Genomic DNA, 19,809 nt, shown 5'->3' with positions numbered 1-19,809 from the left:
CGGTGGCTTTTTTCCAATTTATAGTGCAACGCTAATTGGATTGGAAATTTTTCTTGAACTTATCGCAGACATAATTGAACGTGAAAAGAAGCTTAAAATTTTGCTACTTATGCTAGCCCCTTCAATGCATATGTGTTTCTTTAAAACGGAATGTGCTAAGGAATTTTACCGTAACCGCGCCTTTTTTGGTCCAGTTTATTGACGCAGGTATGTTAAAATGATATCGTTATCTAATGAATCATAATTTCGGTTATGGAGAAAACTGCACCATGTCACTGGTTCATATTTAACAACTGCAAGAGCTTTGAATATATCAAGGTAATGTTGTCGAAAAATAAATTAGATTACCAGCTACTATAAAACTTTGGAATGATACCATTTTCCTTTGAGTTGTATTTTGGTGTTCAACCAGCAATCTTTTAGTGAGAATTAGTAGTCTGAAGTAGTTCGTCTTACAAACGATTTTCTTCAGTCTTACTAATTAGATACTACTAAAAAGTTCTTGTAAAGTTTTCAACAAAAGCAATACAAAGGAAACAATGGCAGCTTTCGTCGAGCCGCATTTTGAAGCCTGGCAGTCGGGTGGTGGCAATCTGACCGTTGTCGACCGAGTACCACCGGAGATCCTGCATATGGTGCACCCGCATTGGAACCAGTTCCCACCGATGAATCCACTGTGGCACTCAATCCTGGGATTCGCCATCTTCGTTCTAGGGATGGTTTCGATGCTCGGAAACGGTTGCGTGATGTACATCTTCACCAACACCAAAGCACTCCGCACCCCGTCCAATTTACTGGTGGTCAATTTGGCCTTCTCGGATTTCTTCATGATGTTTACGATGGGACCGCCGATGGTTGTGAACTGCTACCATGAGACCTGGTACTTCAGCGCATTCGCCTGTGAGCTGTACGCTATGTTTGGATCTCTATTCGGCTGCGCATCGATCTGGACTATGACAATGATTGCGTTCGACCGATACAATGTTATCGTGAAAGGATTGTCGGCTAAGCCGATGACCAACAACGGAGCTCTGTTGAGAATTCTCGGAATTTGGCTGTTTTCACTGATCTGGACACTGGCCCCAATGTTCGGATGGAACCGATATGTCCCAGAGGGTAACATGACCGCTTGCGGAACTGATTACCTCACTCGGGATTGGCTCAGCCGCTCGTACATCCTGGTCTATGCCATCTTCTGCTACTGGGCGCCTCTGTTAACCATCATCTACTCGTATTATTTCATTTTGAAGGCTGTATCCGCACACGAGGCTCAGATGCGAGAACAGGCTAAGAAGATGAACGTCGCTTCGCTGCGATCGTCAGAATCTCAGCAGCAGAGCGCTGAAATCAAACTGGCCAAGGTTGCTCTGGTTACCATCTCGCTGTGGTTCATGGCCTGGACTCCGTACCTGGTCATCAACTTCACCGGTGTCCTTGGAACTGCCAAGCTCAGCCCATTGGCCACCATCTGGGGATCGCTGTTCGCCAAGGCCAACGCCGTCTACAATCCGATCGTTTACGGCATCAGTCACCCGAAATACCGGGCAGCTCTGTACAAGACCTTCCCATCGTTGTCCTGCCAGGAGGACAATTCGTCTCACGCGAATGCCGATGGTCAGTCTACCACATCGGGCGTCACTCAGGCCAGCGACGAGAAGGCCTAAGAGGTCGGCCCCCTTTCCGGATGACGAATAACAACAATGCCAGACAAGTTTTAAAATAGTTAGACAATAAAGCAAATTTTGAAGCAAGCATCAAGGATGAATTGAAACTATTCTGATTGATTACGTGTGGAACTAGGTATCACAATGCCCTGCTTAAGGTTATCCGATCTATCGGCTGTATGACTGTTATGCACTTACATTGAGTCTGATTCTGAATGTCCTCAGAAATCTTTTACAGTATAAAGGATTATTTCAAGTGAACGACAGCTACCCGCGCTTGGTCTTTCATCAGACGGTCATGATTTCTATCATAATTCTATCTCTTTTGGATAATGTCCACAATAAGCACTCCCAGAGATGAACCTAAAACGATAAAAAACAGTCATCTATTAAAAGTGATTTCTAGAAATCTGTAGACGTACCTAAGATCTAATATCTACGCAAAAGACAGTCCAACGCGTCGCGTCGGTAAGCCCCGCGGTTCTATAATGTCCAAACATAAACAGAAGAAATCTCACAGAAAACCCCCCAGGTTTTGGAAAAAAGCTTTTCCTAATCACCTAGCTCGCTGTACCCATCGGCATTGTCAAAACATGTCCCGTTCATTGTACCATTCCAGTTTTAGCGACGATCTGGATCTGCAACCAACTTGTGCCTGCTTATGGTGCATCCTTCTCCTCAAAAACGTTCAGTGCTTGCATGTCCCCGCAGAGCATTGTCTACGTCTTGTGCCCGTAGAGAACTACCGATCTTATTAGCGTTTAGTTTTACTTTAACGGGAACTGCCACAACACAAAGATTTGGTCGTTCGCCCGTTCACAAAACCGGCTTGATAACAGCATAAAACCAGGGTGGCTCGTGCCGTTTCAAGTAGTCCTGTCCACTTGGTCTTCGATGCTTTCATTTTTAGCACAATTCATCTAAGCTCCGTCTTCACTCTGGCGTTGGTTGCCATCGCCGTCGCAAAGTTCCTGTCGAAGACTAGCAGCTTGCAACCTTTACTAAAAATCGTGCTTCTCGTTTCGATGTCCGCTCTACGGATCACCTCCTCAAGAGCGACGTTGTAAAGCATATAGGATAAGCCGTGACCTTATCTCAACCCTCGTTGCGTTTCGAAGGGACTCGAAAATGTTCCCGGGATGCGCAAGAAATACGTCAGTCACTGATCAGGCGCGACAGTTTGTCCAAAAAACCGTGTTATTGCATAATCTCCCATAGCTGGTCTCGATTGACTGTATCGTATACTGCTTTGAAGTCAATAAAGCCCCCACGAAATCATGTCGAAATCGGTGACAATCGGCGTAACCGGATCTAAGAGAGATCTATTCCTTTAGTAGCTTCTCCTCCCAAATCCTAGAAATAATCCAGTATAGAGCCGTTTCTAGCATTTCTCGGCTATGTTTATAAAGCTCCGCTGGCAGGCGGTTGACTTCGTTGGGGTTCAAGTGCAAACACTACTATTTTTCATGAGCAAACCTAATTTAACTTTCATTCGGCCTCCTACTGCAACTTCACCATGTTTCGGTATGTAACCCAAGGATTACGGAATTGGTTCACCTTCTCCAAGGAGTTGCGCAGGACATTAGCTGGGAATTTTGCACGATCTCTGTTCCCCTTCTGATGTTGTTTACTCCCACACGCCTACTTGTTAGCGGCATAAGGCGGCTAAGAAAGCACTTTTCTGGCTGCTTTGAGGATAGTGATCGCTCAGTAGTTTTCATCTTAACCCCTCTAAGGTCTACATCATTTTTAGCACCGCAAAATTTACTAAAATGGCCGTAACTTTTTTATCTTTCAATATTTTTCCATCAAATTTTGGTATTTTGCCGAAAATATTTTCTATTTTCATAATATCTATAGATAATGGCCATATGGCATATGGTCCCGGAGTTATTCCGGAGTTCCTTGGGGGACCGAGATATGGCTTTTTTAGATAAAGTTGCCAAATATCTAAAATTCGTTTAAAATCTGTTGATTTTTGTAAACATATCATCGACTATGGACATATCAGTTACTTTGCCGCAGTTGAGAGCGATGGTGCGCGCCATCCGGATCCGGGGGGACACTATAAATCCGGAACCGGTTCCCGTAACGGGACATTTCAGCATCAGCAAAGCATGTCGTGTCGCATATCAAAAAACATCAGCATTCGACAAAATAGCGATTGGCGATCATCTCATGTCTCTCAGAGGCCATATGGCCGATTCCAGGTCCCGGACAAGTTCCTCCGAAATCCGTTCCGTGCTTGAATCACAAAAGAAACCCTCCCCGGACCCGGAGCCGGTCATACGGCCTCTGAGAGACATGAGATGATCACCAATCGCTATTTTGTCGAATGCTGATGTTTTTTGATATGCGACACAACATGCTTTGCTGATGCTGAAATGTCCCGTTACGGGAACCGGTTCCGGATTTATAGTGTCCCCCCGGATCCGGATGGCGCGCACCATCGCTCTCAACTGCGGCAAAGTAACTGATATGTCCATAGTCGATGATATGTTTACAAAAATCAACAGATTTTAAACGAATTTTAGATATTTGGCAACTTTATCTAAAAAAGCCATATCTCGGTCCCCCAAGGAACTCCGGAATAACTCCGGGACCATATGCCATATGGCCATTATCTATAGATATTATGAAAATAGAAAATATTTTCGGCAAAATTCCAAAATTTGGTGGAAAAATATTGAAAGATAAAAAAGTTACGGCCATTTTAGTAAATTTTGCGGTGCTAAAAATGATGTAGACCTTAGAGGGGTTAAACTCAATAAGCTCTACTGTAATGTCATTCTTGCCAGCTGCCTTGTTGTGATTGAGGCGTTGACCACTTCACCTATTTACATTTACATTTATTAAAATTATTCCATCTGACAACAGCGCCAGCGTCTACATGAATAAAACATGCTTAAATAATTTACATATCAACTAGATTACGTTCAAATTTTGCAACCGGTATCTAAAACAATTAGCAGAACAATTAAAATCAAAGTGACTATAAACACGATTGAACATACGACAGGTAGCTTTAATTGGCTCCGTAACCGTAAATTTGTCCGTAATCGGTTCTTCTGAAATCCGACCGAAGAAATTCTGCGCTGCGAAGGACACACGTGGAGCAGCGTTTATGTTAATTTGAGCGAGGATATTTGGAGAGTCCAGTTCGCCCAGCAAAATTTTCCTAAAGAAGAGTATCCTGACGATCAACAGTCGACCTTCCACTCCATGATGGGACAAAGAATGCTCCGATGTCTATGCAGAAAAGTCCAATGTGTTTAAGAACTTCCGAAAGAGAGGAACAGTTGAAAAATTTTTGCGATACACCGCAATTGAAAACAAATTTACGGCTTGATCAAAGCAAAGAAACGTAGTTATTGGCGAAGGTTCGTTAATGGCCTATCAAGAGAGACATCAATGAATACTCTTTGGAATACAGTCAGAATAATGCGTAATGCGTTTACATTCGATTTTGCCAGAAAGATATGTCCAGACTCTGTTCCTATGCAAAAACTAGTTCAAATCATGTCTCCAAGTCGCAATGAAATAGAATTACCATTTTCAATGGCAGAATTATCCATTGCCCTTCTTTCCTGTAAAAATAACGCTCCAGGGCTTGATAAAATCAAATTTAAACTATTAAAGAATCTACCCAACATTGCTAAGCGACATTTGTTAAATTTATTCAATAATTGACCAAACTTCGTGATTTTAGTCAAGACCTTGAAATGCGGTCAGGCATATATTAATATTTTTTTGAAACGATGGTTCTACAATTGATGAAGGGACGTTAAGGAAAAGTAATGAAGAAGGATTTTTTGGGAATGGAGGGGAAAGAGTGGAAAGCAAGGGGGGGATAATAGGTAGCTACGCTTAACAAGTTGTCGCAAAGAATTGAAAGCATTGGACAAAAGGGGGGAGTCACAACGACAACTTGTTAAGCGTAGCTACCTATTTTCGCCCCCGCTTCCTTTCCACTCTTTCCCCTCCATTCCCAAAAAATCCTTCTTCATTACTTTCCCTTACCGTCCCTTCATCAATTGTAGAACCATCGTTTCAAAAAAAATATTATTCAACAAGTTCGTCGAGCAAAATATAATTCGAAGAGACTGGAGACAAGTTAAGGTGATCGCCATCCAAAAACAGGGTAAACCTGCCAACGACCATAATTCATACAGACCGATTGCAATGTTATCTTGCATCCGCAAATTGTTAGAAAAAATGATTCTTAGACGTCTAAGCTATTGGATTGAGACCAACGGTTTGGTTATCTAACACCCAATTTGGATTCCGTAGAGCCAAAGGAACACACGATTGCCTTGCGTTACTCGCAACAGAAATTCAGATTGCTTACTGCTCGTAAAGAACAAATGGCATCTGTTTTCTTAGACATTAAAGAGGCCTTCGATTCAGTTTCGATTGACATTCCTTCGAATAAGCTTCACCAACAAGGATTTTCGCCAATTTTAAACAATTTTTTACGTAATTTACTATCCGAAAAACACATGCACTTCTCATATAGAGACTTATCAATATCATGAATTAGTTACATGGGTCTTCCCCAGGGTTCGTGCTTAAGCCCCTTACTTTACTATTTTTATACAAATGACATTGATGAATGGCTTACAACCCCATGCACAATAAGACAATTTGCAGATGATAGCGTAGTTTCGGTTACCGGTCTTAGAACTATCGATTTACAAAGTCCATTGCAAGAAACTCTATTCATTTTATCAACTTGGGCTTCACAACTGGATATCGAGTTTTCTACAGAAAAAACTGAATTATTAGTCTTTTCTAGAAAACATGAGCTAGCTCAGTTACAACTCCAACTCATGGATGAAATGATCTTCCAGGTTTTAGTACATAAATCCTTGGTCTTTGGTTTGACTGAATCTGGAAATGCCATATAAGATATTTGATTCAGAAATGTCACCAGAGAATCAATTTTCTCCGTAGATTAACTGGCACACGGTGGGGAGCTCATCCAAGAGATCTCATCAAGCTTTACAAAACAATGATATTATCTATTCTAGAATATGGTTGTTTCTGTTTTCGTTCCACTGCAAACATCCACATCATTAAGCTTGAGCGTATACAATATCGTTGCTTACGTATCGCTTTAGGATATATGCACTCAACCCACACTATAAGTTTAGAAGTACTAGCAGGAGTTCTTCCATTGAAAGAGCGCTTCTGGAATCTTGCTTCTCGTATTCTTATTAAATGTGAGGTTATAAATCCTCTAGTAATTGAAAACTTTGAAAGGCTAATTGAACTGCAGCCTCAAACTCGTTTTATGACTGTTTACTACAATCACATGGCTCAAAGTATAAATCCTCGCTTATGTCTCCCAAATTTAGCCATTTTGCCAAATTTCTCTAATGTCCTTTTTGATACTTCCATGCTAGAAAATACTCGTAACATTCCCGAGCATCTACGTGTACAGCAGATTCCCCAAATTTTTTCTAATAAATTTGAAAATATCAACTGCATCACTATTAGATGGATCTACTGGCTTTGGTGTCTTCAACGTTAATTTCACCGCTTCTTACAAACTCAATAACCCAGCCTCTGTCTACGTAGCAGAATTAGCTGCAATTCAGTATGCTCTAGGGAGTATTGACCAATTGCCCCTAGATCATTATTACATTTTTACAGATAGTCTCAGTGCTATTCAAGCTCTACGATCAATTAGAGATTTAAATCACACCCCGTATTTCTTTTGAAAAGCACGAGAGCGCTTGAGTACCTTAACTGAAAAATGTTTTCATATTACTTTTGTGTGGAAACCTTCCCATTGTTCAATATCTGGCAATGAGAAGGCTGACACATTAGCTAAATTGGGGGCAATAAGCGGTGAAATTTTCGAGAGACCGATCGGCTTTAACGAATATTATGCTTCTTTACGTCAGAAGACATTAATTAGTTGGCAAAACTCTTGGAACAATGGAGAACTAGGAAGTATCAACTAAACCATGGTTCAAAACTTTTAATGTGAATCGTGATTTTATCTGTGTGATGTCTCGAATTATGTCAAATCACTACTGGTTCGAGGCACATTTACATCGTATAGGTCTCTCAGAAGATCAGAAGTGAGGGTTATCATGACATAGAACATGTCGTTTGGCAATGCCCAACATACCATACCGCTAGATCCGTGCTTAAGGATTCCCTTCGAGGGAGAAATAAACAAGCTAATGTTCCTGTTCGTGATATTTTAGCAAGTTTAGACCTTTGCTACATCTTATTTATACGTTTCTCAAAACTATTCGCATCCCCATTTAGTACTTTCTTTTATCTTTTTAGAAAAGGATTATAAGACATCCTGCATATGTGACTAGAACTTGAAGTATGAAAATAATTACAAGAAGCCATATTCAAGACCTCTATACCTGTTTTTTGTTAACTCATACAAATTAGAATGTTAATATTTTTAGTAATTAAGTAACCTTCATTAATGTTTTTTGTAATTGTTACCTAATTTAATTTTTGTTGAAGGAGAAGACACAAAATGTATGTGTCACTCCCGCGGGTTTTTCCCTACTCCACATAAGTAAAATTGGCTCCATTAAATATTTGTGCGCGAGCCGTATAACTAAACAAAATGAATAAAAAAAAAAGAGTATCCTATCGATGTTTCTCCTTTTGACGAGTGTTTCCATATCGAGTAGCTTACAACGGTTCTGATACGGCGGGAGCACTAAAGGGTAAGAATTTCCTTTAATCTGCTTGTAGTCTGGAAGACCAAATTAAGGGCTCCAAACTACAGCTGCGTATTCCAAGAAAGACCGTACGATAGAATAGTACAAAGCACGTAACCAATACCGATCTTTGAACTCTTTACACACTCGAAATGTAAAGCTCAAGTTTTGATTAGCTTTGAGTATAATATAGGAGTAGTGCTCCCGAAGGTTGAGGGTTTCCAAGCGCTCGTTATCGATGTGATAACTTCAAGTAATGGGTTCTTTTTTTGGCAATCTTCAAATGTTTTGACCAGTACGTAAATGTTTAGGTCATCAGCATAGAGCAGTCTACAGCCTCTTAAAAGCAAAGTGCACACGTCGTTGAAAAACAGGGAAAACAGTAGGGGCCCAAGATTGCTTCCTTGTGGGACGCCAGATTGATTACAAAATTCACTGGAAGATGCGATACCTGGTTTTACCGAGAGGTTTCGTCGAGTTCCTATGATTAATCGCCTTTCAGTCACGGTATCCCACAACCTGGAAGGATAACATCTACGCCCCGCACGAATGTGAGTACCTCTCAACGACTAATAGGCAACGGTTCTGTAGTTCCACCACTGTACTGTACTGTACCACAGACTGTAAAAGACCTGCCCAAGTTTGGCGGAGATCCAGAAGATTGGCCACGGTTCATCGCAGCTTATGAAAGAACAACCAGAATGTGTGCTTTCCGAAATGATGAGCTGCTCGATCGTTTAGAGAGAAGCCTGTACGATAAAGCTCCCAATAGTGTTAAAAGCCTGCTTCTGCACCCTGACAACGTTCCAGTAATAATGAACCGGTTGAAAACTCTCTTCGGAAACCCGGAGTTTATTGTTGAAACGATGGTGAATAAGGTTAAAATGATGCCACCACCGAAAGCCGAGGAACTGGAAACCATTGTAGATTTCGGCGTTGCAGTGCAGAATTTGTGTGCTACAATTTAAGTATGCCAAATGGACGAACGTTTTTACAACGTGGCGTTGCTCCAGGAACTTGTTGACAGTTTACCGCCGGCATTAAAAATGAAATGGGCATTCTATCGAAAGGAAATCGAAGCAGCCACTTTACGGAAGTTCAATGCGTGGCTTGGGAACATGGTTGATGCCATAAGTCAGGTGAGCAGATCCCAAGTTTACACGAAGCCTTTGAAGATGGGAAAGAAAGGTCGGAAAGAAGATGCCTTTGTACATCTGCATTCCGAACAACCGCCTGAGTTGATCAATCGCAGAGCCTGTTTAGCGTGTGCAGGAGAATGCAGTAGTCTTGACAAGTGTAACAGTTTCTTAAGGATGGTACCGAATGCACGGTGGACATTAGTGAATGAAAAGAAGATCTGTCGAAGATGCTTGACTAAACACTTTAGAACATGCGAGATAAAAGTTCCTTGTAACCAGAACGGTTGTAGTTTTCTGCACCATCGTTTACTCCACGATGATAGCAAGCACCAGGGTCGTTCATCGCCGAGTGAATTATTGGAAAATTCTTCATGTAATGCACATCACTGCCCGCCCGATGGAGTGCTTCTAAAATATGTCCGTGTTGCACTACACGGGAAGAACCGATCGATCGACACGTACGCCTTCCTCGATGCTGGATCAACCTCCACGTTAATGGAGCATAGCTTGTGGGAGGAGTTGAATCTGGGTGGCGAGAGAAATCCGCTATGCATCACATGGACTGGCGGTCAGGGGAGATACGAAGGAAATTCGGTGAAATGTTCCCTCGATATATCAGGTGCCCAAAATCCAACCAAGCGTTTCTGCCTTTCCAAAGTGCATACTGTACGGAAACTGGATCTTCCTTCGCAATCGATGTCTGCTACGGAGCTCACAAGATATTTATCTGCTATTATATTATGTATAGCTTATCACATCTGTGAGTGTGATGCCCTTCAGTCGGCTGTCAAGAATTATTTCGCTCTGAACAGTCTTGGAATTCCACTCAATGGGAAGGCATTGATGTCGAACGAGGATCAACGTGCGATTAACCTGCTGCAGTCCAATACCGTGTGGAAGGACAAGAAATACGAAACATGTCTTCTATGGCGATACGACAATGTTAGGTTGCCGGAGAGCGAGGCAATGGCTCTGAAACGTCATAACTGTCTCGACAAGCGCATGGAACGTGAGCCAGAGTTAGCTAGAGTATTTCAGGAGAAAATCTTTGACTATAAAGCTAAAGGATATATCCGTGAACTTCTAGCGCATGAGGAGGAAATGCAAAGAGAACGTTCGTGGTATCTGCCAATTTTTCCCGTGTTCAATCCCAACAAACCCGGAAAGCTTCGGATTCTTTCTATTGAAAGGCCCGGATCTAGTTACACCTCTTCCGGAAGTACTTCATAGGTTTCGAGAACACCGAGTGGCGGTCTCCGGTGATGTGCGCGAAATGTTTCATCAGGTCTTGATGAACCGTGACGATCAGCATTGTCTAAGGTTTTTCTGCAACGAAGGTTTCCCCGGCAAGGCTCCTACTGTATATGTTATGCAGGTAATAACGTTTGGTGCAAGCTGTTCGCCAAGCAGCGCACAATACGTTAAGAATCTAAATGCAGAACGTTTCAGAACCCAGTTTCCGGAAGCAGTGGATGCGATCCGTAAAGGAACTTATGTGGATGACATGTTATACAGTGTCGAAACGGAAGAAGAGGCAGTTAGACTTGCTCAGAACGTACACTTTATCTATTCTGAAGGAGGATTCGAAATCCGTGGATGGTTGTCGAACTCTAAGAAGGTGGTGGAGTCCACGGGCGAACGCAGAATTGCCGCGAAAAGTCTTGACCAAAATGCGGAATTGGCGACCGAAAAGGTCTTGGGAATGTGGTGGGACACAATCAGTGACACCTTTACTTTCAGAACTCCACAACGGTGCAGGCCTGAATTATTGTCTAAACAGCAGGTTCCTACGAAGCGGGAGGTATTCCGGATTCTCATGTCAGTTTATGACCCGCTAGGACTCCTCGCAAATGTACTGATGTACTTAAAAGTTCTACTTCAAGAGATCTGGCGAATGAAAATAGGCTGGGATGAGCCAATATCCGATGAACTATTTTTGCCAAATGGAAAGCATGGATTAATGTACTGAACATGGTTGAGTCAGTAGCTGTCCCTGGATGCTATCGCACGACGACTTCCTCGTCCCTGAAAACCAACGAAGTTCAACTCCATATTTTCGTTGATGCGAGTGAGGATGGGTATGCAGCGGTCGCATACTTTCGATATGAAGAAGGAGGCGTTATTGAGTGTGCCTTCGTAACGGCCAAAACCCGTGTTGCTCCCCTGAAATACGTTTCGGTTCCAAGACTAGAGCTTCAAGCGGCAGTGATTGGCACTCGTTTGGCAAGTTACATTGAAGAATCGCATTGAGTTTCAGTGCGAAAACGGGTTTTCTGGACTGGCTCGAGGGATGTGCTGTGCTGGCTACGGTCAGATCATAGAAGATACAGCGAATTTGACGGGCCAAAGGTTGGCGAAATCCTGGAGAAGACCGAGTTAACGGAGTGGTTTTGGGTACCGAAGTGGCAGAAGACTCCTGATCTCTCGCCATTAAGTCGGTGGTTTAGAGGACCTAATTTCTTGCCGCAGCAGCGAAGTGCATGGCCAGCCCAGCCATTGGATCATGGTTCAACCACTAACGAGATGAAGCTATCAATAAACATGCACGTTGCCCGTGATACTCTCATCGATTTTTCTCAATTCTCTAAGTGGCGGAAGCTCGTACGGACCATTGCCTGGGTGCTGCGGTTTCCGAGAAATATTAGAGCTAAACATCAGCACAGCCAACCTACCATCGGTATCCTCAAGCAGATGGAGCTCTTCGAAGCAGAGAACTTTATTTATCGACAAGCGCAGTTAGAGGAATTCAGCGAAGAAATGTCGTTACTGCATTCTGGAGCATCAATTCCAAAAGATAGCTCGATTTGCAAACTGTCGCCCTTCCTGGATGAGAACGGTGTACTGCGTATGAGTGGAAGAACAATTGGTTGCGAATTCATTGAATCGGTTCAATCGGTTCACGAACAGTACCATCATCTCAACCACGAAACCGTAGTTAACGAGTTACGACAAAAATTTCGCATCCCGAGGCTTCGTAGTGTTTGCTACAAAGTCCGGCAAGACTGTCAGGCTTGCAAGAATGCTAGAGCTAGTCCGCAACCGCCCCTAATGGCAGATCTTCCGCCAGCAAGGCTCGCTGGATACACCAGACCCTTTGCCTATGTCGGGATCGACTAGTTCACCTGACAGCAGTGGGTACAAAATCTTGCGCTTGCATAGTAGCGATTTGAGTAACTTCAGTCATTCCAGGATGCATTGTGGCCACGCCTGGCAAGTGACGATATCGATGGGCCATAAAATGGAAAGTTTAGGTGCATTTCAACCACCAATACCCAGGTAAATCGTCCATTAAAACATAAAGAACAAGTTCAAGGTGACTATCTTGTGAAACTTTAGAATTTATAACGAAGGTGTCGTTAATACTGCTTCACGGGTATAAACGTCTTTAAGACTTGAGCCTTCGCAACCACAGTTATTGGAGTATAGGAGAATTACGGGGCTAGTGCAACGATCCTACTGACTCCAGAAGCACTGCCCAGCCGAGACGACGAACATACGACGACTGGCTTGTTAGACCACCATCGAACCTCGCAGCTAACTGAGCGGAGCTTCACCGATAGTTACCTATTTGACAAGTATGTGATAGCTCCCAGTGTAAGGGGACAACCTTCCAGCTGGCCGATCGAACAAGCCAGTCATCGCACGGTCGAATCTCGACTAGGAGAGGTTGTAAGTATCAAAAGGATCGTAGCACTAGCCCCGCAACTGTCCTGTATTGGCTGCCGCGTCTGTCGGTAGTTTTCTACATTCAATTTGCTAGGTGATTTTCGTTTCGTTTTATTTCTATGATCTCCAGGTGTACCGATACCTTCTAATCCTGGTGCGATATCCTTTCGGATTTCACCTGCAAAACAATGTTCTGCCAACAAACGCGGTCCATGGCTGTCTGTCTTCAATTTCTCGAATGTTTCATACTTTCCAGGTCTTGCTCTACTTGGTCTAACCATAAAGCACGTTGCGCACTTCTGCGTCTGGTACCAACCGTATTCGAGGCGAACACCATTTTTGCGGGATTGTTGTCCGGCATTGTCACAACATGAATTTCTCTACTGCAGTTGTTAATCGACGTCATCAACGACACGAGGCATACAAATTAGTCCACCACCTCGAACTTGTCCCTGTCGACTACCAAATTATTTCCTGTACGAACCCGATTGCGCTCGGTTCCTCATGCTAATAGGTACTTGGTTTTCGACGTATTCTCCGCTGGTCCAACCTTTATTGTGGTATATTGCTCAGCAACTGCATACCATCCACCGTGGACTTAATAAGTCTTGTTACCTTCCCGGGAAAGTCGTTTTCGTCCATAACTTTCCATAGCTCTTCACGGTCGATAGTATCGTAGGCGGCCTTAAAATCAATGAATACGTGATGCCTAGAGACTTGTTATTCGCGACACTTTTGGAGGATCTCTCGCAGCACAAAGATTTGGTCAGTTGTCGATCGCCCGCCACAACCACCGGCTTGATAACTGCCTACAAATCTACTTTGAACTAAAGTATTATAGCTCTTACATACCTTCTATAAAACAAGATGAAACGATACATTCTGCAGTAAAATTAATTAAAAATTAATTCTCTACGATGCTCTCTCAGACCTTAACCTTTTATCGCAATGCGTCCAGAACGGTTTAGCTTGGAAGACACGGAAGATGTGGTCCTGAAAAGTCAAAGAAACAATCAATAGCGTAACTTTGGTTTTGGCTCAAACGAATTGAATGATTACATTCAATGTAGAATATTAGTCAAAGATATAAAAAGTATTCAAATTTTTCGCATTATGAATAGAAATTGTAGGCTGTCAGAATACCAGAGCTTATCAAAAATTCACTCCCAAGTTTATAAAATACCTATGTCTAATAAGAAAACGCATTTCCAGCGAATATTTTATTGTTTCTAAATTATTACAAAAGCATTATCCAAACTGCTGATCCAGCTGCTCACTGATGGGTTTGGTGAAGTTGGTATTCTTTCTCCGGTTCGCATTGGAGCGGGCCTGATAATTCCAGAAAGTGGCCATATCATCGGTCCGGTACAGATTATACTGCGGCTCGCCGCTGTTGTTGCGCGCCATATAGTAATCCTCTCGCTTCCTCAGCGGCATTCGTTCCTCCTCCTGACGATGCAGCGTAGCGTACTGGTGTTGCACCTGTTTCATAAGCGTTTCCGTTGCCTTTTGACGAAACTGCTCGCGTAACCAATCCCGGCGTAAATCTTCGTGGTAAAAATGACAGATTTTTGAGTTGTTTCATAGTTTTAAGAAATTAAGCAATACTCACTGGTTTTCTTCTCAAACCTACGGTAGACGTAATTATCATCATATTCCGACGGAGGAAGTTCGCAGTGCTCGTCGACTTCGTCAGGTTCCTTTCGGAAAGGATAGTTTTGCGAAAAGCAATTTTTTCTTGCCGTTTGTATGTTACCCGCGACAGGAAGCATTTTTCGATGGTGTTAAACTGGTCATCCAATTCGTTTCAGTTTCAACTAATAAAACTAACAAACACAGACTGTCATGCCGTTAGAAACGGGTGTTTATAATCACATGTTTCGTTGCTAGGATAACTAGATGTTATTTTGCAGCACGTGGAGGGAGAGTGTATAATCGATTTTCTGTGGCTTCGGGTTTAATATTGTAATTTTTTTTGTACCGGGACGGTTGGTCGATTGTGATGTATTACAAGACAGTTACCGTTTTTGTTTGCTACCGCTGAAAGCCATCATAAGTCCCATAATCCATCTAATCCTTCTAATTTTATTTTGAAACTAATTGACATATCAACTTAAGGGTATAGCTCAAATTTAATTAGGTAATGAAATATTGAACAGTATACGGAGGCCTTGTATAATGTCAGGCAGTTATCCAATGGCAAATGGAGAACGGATTAGCTTTCTTAACTGTTTTTCTTTCCCTTTATCCTCATGTTGTTTTCAACTCTATAGAAACATACATATGAAACATCCAATCAATCGTCAGATGTAAATTTAAACGATATTCTATTATATTGAATTTGAAATATAAAAAATAAGAAAAAACTTAAGCTTATTTTTGTTAGCCAAGCAAATTCTCAAGCTTGGTCCAACAAGTTGAATGCAAAAGCTGTGCTGCAAAAGAACATTCTGCGATAGAGATGTCCTTTTGGTGGAACATAATCTTAGACATAAACATAATCTTTATAAGAAACTTCGACAGCTATTTAACCTTCGTCAACTTGCAGACTCATCATCTGTTTGTTGACTTTAAGACGGCGTACGGTTCAATCAAACGATAAAAGCTGCGGTAGATAATGCTAGAACATGGTTTTTCGACGAAACGTGAAGGAAAAACTAAAGGTGAAACTACAAGTGACGAGAAGGAATTCGAGCGAAAATGGAATTTGGTTGTTAAATAAATGGTCCCGTGTACGAGGAAAAGTCCAAGCAATGGGCTTTGGTAAGAAGCAGTGCCGAAATCCAGTAGGGTAGATGCTCCAGTAATGGAGGGATTATGTTGGGGGATAGTGTTTAAAGACAATTTGAACGCTCAATTTATCAGTTTCCAATTGAACTACATGATAATATGGTGCACAATAATGTTGGCTTTAAATACATACCAAACTTATACCATTCTGTTGGTTTATATATCTAAAATATTGCTTTTCCTGACATTAGTTTGTGCTCCCAAAGTAGTGGTAATGTTCCTATAATAGTGGAAAATTTGCCTATAATAGTGGAATTTTGTTTACCGCCCTTAGTAACGCTTGCGGTGAGCATGGCAGCAGGTGGATAACAGCGTAGGCTTGTTAAAATGTTATGGATTGTTACGAATTTCTTAAGCAATTGCACTTTATTGGTCTGCTCAAAAGGAATTTGTAATTTTTGCACCAACGTCTTTAATTTTAACTGTGTATCTTAGATAAAACTGTTAACAAATATATATTTAACAATAGAAAATTGAAATTATCTCGAAATCCGCTATAATTATGATATATTTCGCGTTTCCACCACTACTGGTACTACCACAACTACTGGAGCATCTACCCTAATAAACGATTATTAAACTGTATGTATTCAGGCTCCATACGCGATTTTAGGAGGCTATTTAAATTAACGTAAACTATAAAAACAATTTTAGGTTTGGTAACCTAGATTTTCCTGGAACAGTTCGCTATAATCATTCACAATGATTGGCCCATTAACGTTATCCGGATTTCAACAGTTTACCTCGAATCGAATTAAACGAATCAAAAGCCTATGAAATGCCAGAAAATTGCTTTTTTCTGAGGATTAACAGGTGATAATCGCACCATAGGTGTTTCATTGACTACCGTGACTTCATTGACACCGTTGCGTTGGTTGTTTCGATGCAATATTATACATTTGCTACAGTTTGCCTTAAGAGGCTTAACGGCCACTGTATACAAAACAAAAAAGCGTCTAGGAAGCCAGCAATGAAAGAAACTGACACTATGGAAAGATAGTAAATTGTGTGCAGCAAACCGGACATTTTATTACATACAATGTAGAAGCAAATAATACTGATCCTATAAGTAAGCCAAGTCGTTTGTCTTTTTGCTGGCTACACTAAAGCACCAACACTTCCGATCGTCGACGAAATTGTCAACTGGAATCCAATCAATTCGGTTTCTCGTCAGACAGAACCCTTCCTGGACTGTCTACATTCTACAACATTGTTACATATCTGCATACTATTTCGCTTGTTGCTTTACAGCTGGAGTGAAAAACTCAACTGTGAAATATACGAGCGATTGTACAGAATTTATTTTGGAACGTCCATGATTCAATGTATCCTTATTAGTATAAAAATCAAATTTGGGAAGAGCTTATCTTTTTACAATTTATAAATTCTTGTAAAACGCCAATGGCTTTTTGGAAATTGTTCGAAAATGATCCTTAACGTAATACATTATAATTTCACTGGACTTCGAGACGGTCGGTTTGGCACAAATTTGAATACTTTCTTTAAAACAAACATTTCGAATATTTCTATTGTTTGAGTAAAAATTTCAAACTTTTCTATTGCTAAATAATTAAACACCAAATATTTAAGTTTTTGAAAACAACCTACCTTCCCGGTGGACATCTCATTGCAAACTCAATAACAAACTGACCATCAAAAAGAAAATTATTCCCTACTCACTCGCCTGTTGCTGTTACGGATCTAATTTGCAAGACCCTTTGTTCGGTGGTTTATTGCGATTACCTGATGCACTGACTGACTTCTGAATTGCAAACGCAAGCAGCAGCACAGCTAAAACCCTTCTCGTCAACCGCAAAGTTGAGGAGGATTTGTCATAAAACAAAGGCTAGGAACCGGCTGTTAATCCCGAAAACTGTTCCCCTTCTTAGCACTCATGCCGAACTGCTAAGAAGCGCCAGAAGGTTTAATCTAATTTAAGGTTAAGCCGAAAAGATGGTTCGGGAACTAAAGGAGTAAAGGCAGTATAAATAGGTGATAGCTTCCAAAGTTTGGAAACGAGTCCCTATCTGGCTGCACGGCGGATAAGTAGTGGAAAGGATCCCGAAACAACGTTCAACCGATCGCTCATTTTTAAACGACAGTCAAAGTGACCAACCAATAGTGTGACAACATGTTGGGGGAACCAAGTATGCCGATGGCCTGGAGTGCAGTGATCAGTAATGTGTCCGTTGTGGATAAGGTGCGACCGGAAATGTTACACCTGGTAGACGCACACTGGTATCAGTTTCCACCTCTGAACCCGCTGTGGCACTCGATATTGGGATTCTTCATCTTCATGATGGCTTGCGTTTCAATCGCTGGCAACGGATGCGTGATATATATCTTTACGACTACCAAATCACTGCGCACTCCCGCGAACCTGTTTGTAGTCAATCTTGCCTTCTCCGATTTCCTGATGATGTTTTGCATGGCACCTCCCTTGATAGTCAACTGTTACAACGAAACTTGGATCTTTGGGCCGCTCATGTGTCAAATCTACGGAATGCTCGGATCCTTGTACGGTAGTGTTTCGATTTGGAGCATGACGATGATCGCCTTCGACCGGTATACCGTGATCGTGAAGGGACTTTCAGCGAAACCGATGACCTACAACGGATCGTTATTGAAAATTCTTTTTGTATGGCTAAACTCTATCCTCTGGACTGTAGCTCCAGTGTTCGGCTGGAACCGATACGTACCGGAAGGAAATATGGCAGTTTGTGGAACGGATTACCTTTCTTTGGACATTGTCAGCACTTCATACATCGTGGCGTACTCAGTCTTCGTCTACTGGTTGCCTCTGTTCCTGATCATCTATTCTTACTATTACATTCTCAAGGTACGTAATATTATAGCATTTCTATGAAAGATAATTAAAACAACCTAATCATTCATGCAGGCCGTATCCGAACACGAGAAGAACATGCGTGAGCAGGCCAAAAAGATGAACGTAGCTTCACTCCGATCGTCGGATACCGCCAAGCAAAGCGCCGAAATCAAACTGGCAAAGGTTGCCCTGGTAACCATATCGCTATGGTTCCTAGCTTGGACGCCATACCTAGTGATCAACTATGCTGGAATGTTCCACGCCGCATCAATCAGCCCGTTGTCCACGATCTGGAGTTCACTGTTTGCGAAAGCCAACGCCGTCTACAATCCCATTGTGTACGGTATCAGCCATCCGAAGTACCGTGCGGCCCTGTACAAAACGTTCCCATCGTTGGCGTGCACCTCGGATAGCCCACCGGCTGCCGACGAGCAATCGGTGGCTTCCGGGACAACGATTTCATCGGAGGCTCAGAACAACAACTGCAATGCCTAAAGGATACTTCGACAAACGACGGACCGGACGAGATTTTTAGACCGCAATGTGATTTTTGATATTAATTTGAAAGTTATTTCAATAGAATCAGTTATAGATCTTCCGATCGTAGTAAACAGCAAATATCAAGCAACAGAATTTGGTTGTATTTGATTTGACCTAAACAACGGGAACTCTATTCCACCGACTATAATCTGATCGAACCATCGTGGACGCTGTATTTCTCTATCTCTCGTGCCGGGGAGGTTACCAAAAAAACATTATTGTCGGTTGCACTGTCCGAAATCCATGCGGTATGTCGTTTCAAGACCCTACAGGACAACCGCAACCAACTTCGCACGGCGATGCATCCCGTTCGATCCCAGCGTATTCTGAAGCTCCGTTTCTGGGTTTCCTTGCTGAAAAGTTGTTGTTGGCGGACACAGTTACTTAAGTGTCTTGCCGTCCTAAGACAAAGCCTGTTGAACAAGGTTTTTCCAACCGACACCGAGTACTCTCCACCAGATCTCGCTTCACCTTGTCTAACCATC

The 19,809-nt window shown here is 42.1% G+C and overlaps 3 protein-coding genes across 3 annotated transcripts; 2 read left to right on the top strand and 1 right to left on the bottom strand.

Annotated features, from left to right (window-relative positions):
* Window positions 1-409: 409 nt before the first annotated feature.
* On the top strand, window positions 410-1,761 carry LOC128744362 (rhodopsin-like). Its single transcript, XM_053841311.1, has one exon. The coding sequence runs from the start codon at window positions 540-542 to the stop codon at window positions 1,662-1,664; it is 1,125 nt and encodes a 374-aa protein (XP_053697286.1). The 5' UTR covers window positions 410-539; the 3' UTR covers window positions 1,665-1,761.
* Window positions 1,762-14,415: 12,654 nt separating this feature from the next.
* LOC128743571 (uncharacterized) lies at window positions 14,416-14,939 on the bottom strand. Its single transcript, XM_053840172.1, has 2 exons — window positions 14,780-14,939; window positions 14,416-14,714 (listed from the first exon to the last, which is right to left on the bottom strand). Exons 1-2 carry the CDS (start codon window positions 14,937-14,939, stop codon window positions 14,416-14,418), a joined length of 459 nt encoding a protein of 152 aa, XP_053696147.1.
* A 3,149-nt stretch (window positions 14,940-18,088) lies between these two features.
* LOC128739270 (rhodopsin-like) lies at window positions 18,089-19,279 on the top strand. Its single transcript, XM_053834749.1, has 2 exons — window positions 18,089-18,796; window positions 18,857-19,279. Exons 1-2 carry the CDS (start codon window positions 18,089-18,091, stop codon window positions 19,277-19,279), a joined length of 1,131 nt encoding a protein of 376 aa, XP_053690724.1.
* The last annotated feature ends 530 nt before the right edge of the window (window positions 19,280-19,809 follow it).

Source organism: Sabethes cyaneus, chromosome 3 (genome assembly GCF_943734655.1).
Source record: "Sabethes cyaneus chromosome 3, idSabCyanKW18_F2, whole genome shotgun sequence".
In the NCBI taxonomy this organism is placed as follows: domain Eukaryota; kingdom Metazoa; phylum Arthropoda; class Insecta; order Diptera; family Culicidae; genus Sabethes; species Sabethes cyaneus.
The sequence above is the reverse complement of the archived record's forward strand: the minus strand, read 5'-3'. Positions and strand labels throughout refer to the sequence as shown.

Excerpts from the sequence above, each read along its gene's own strand:
- LOC128744362 (XM_053841311.1), top strand. The coding sequence starts at position 540 with ATGGCAGCTTTCGTCGAGCCGCATTTTGAAGCCTGGCAGTCGGGTGGT.
- LOC128743571 (XM_053840172.1), bottom strand. The coding sequence starts at position 14,939 with ATGCTTCCTGTCGCGGGTAACATACAAACGGCAAGAAAAAATTGCTTT. Across the intron at positions 14,715-14,779 it reads TAGGTTTGAGAAGAAAACCA|ATTTACGCCGGGATTGGTTA; the intron begins GTGAGTATTGCT and ends TTTACCACGAAG.
- LOC128739270 (XM_053834749.1), top strand. The coding sequence starts at position 18,089 with ATGTTGGGGGAACCAAGTATGCCGATGGCCTGGAGTGCAGTGATCAGT. Across the intron at positions 18,797-18,856 it reads CTTACTATTACATTCTCAAG|GCCGTATCCGAACACGAGAA; the intron begins GTACGTAATATT and ends TCATTCATGCAG.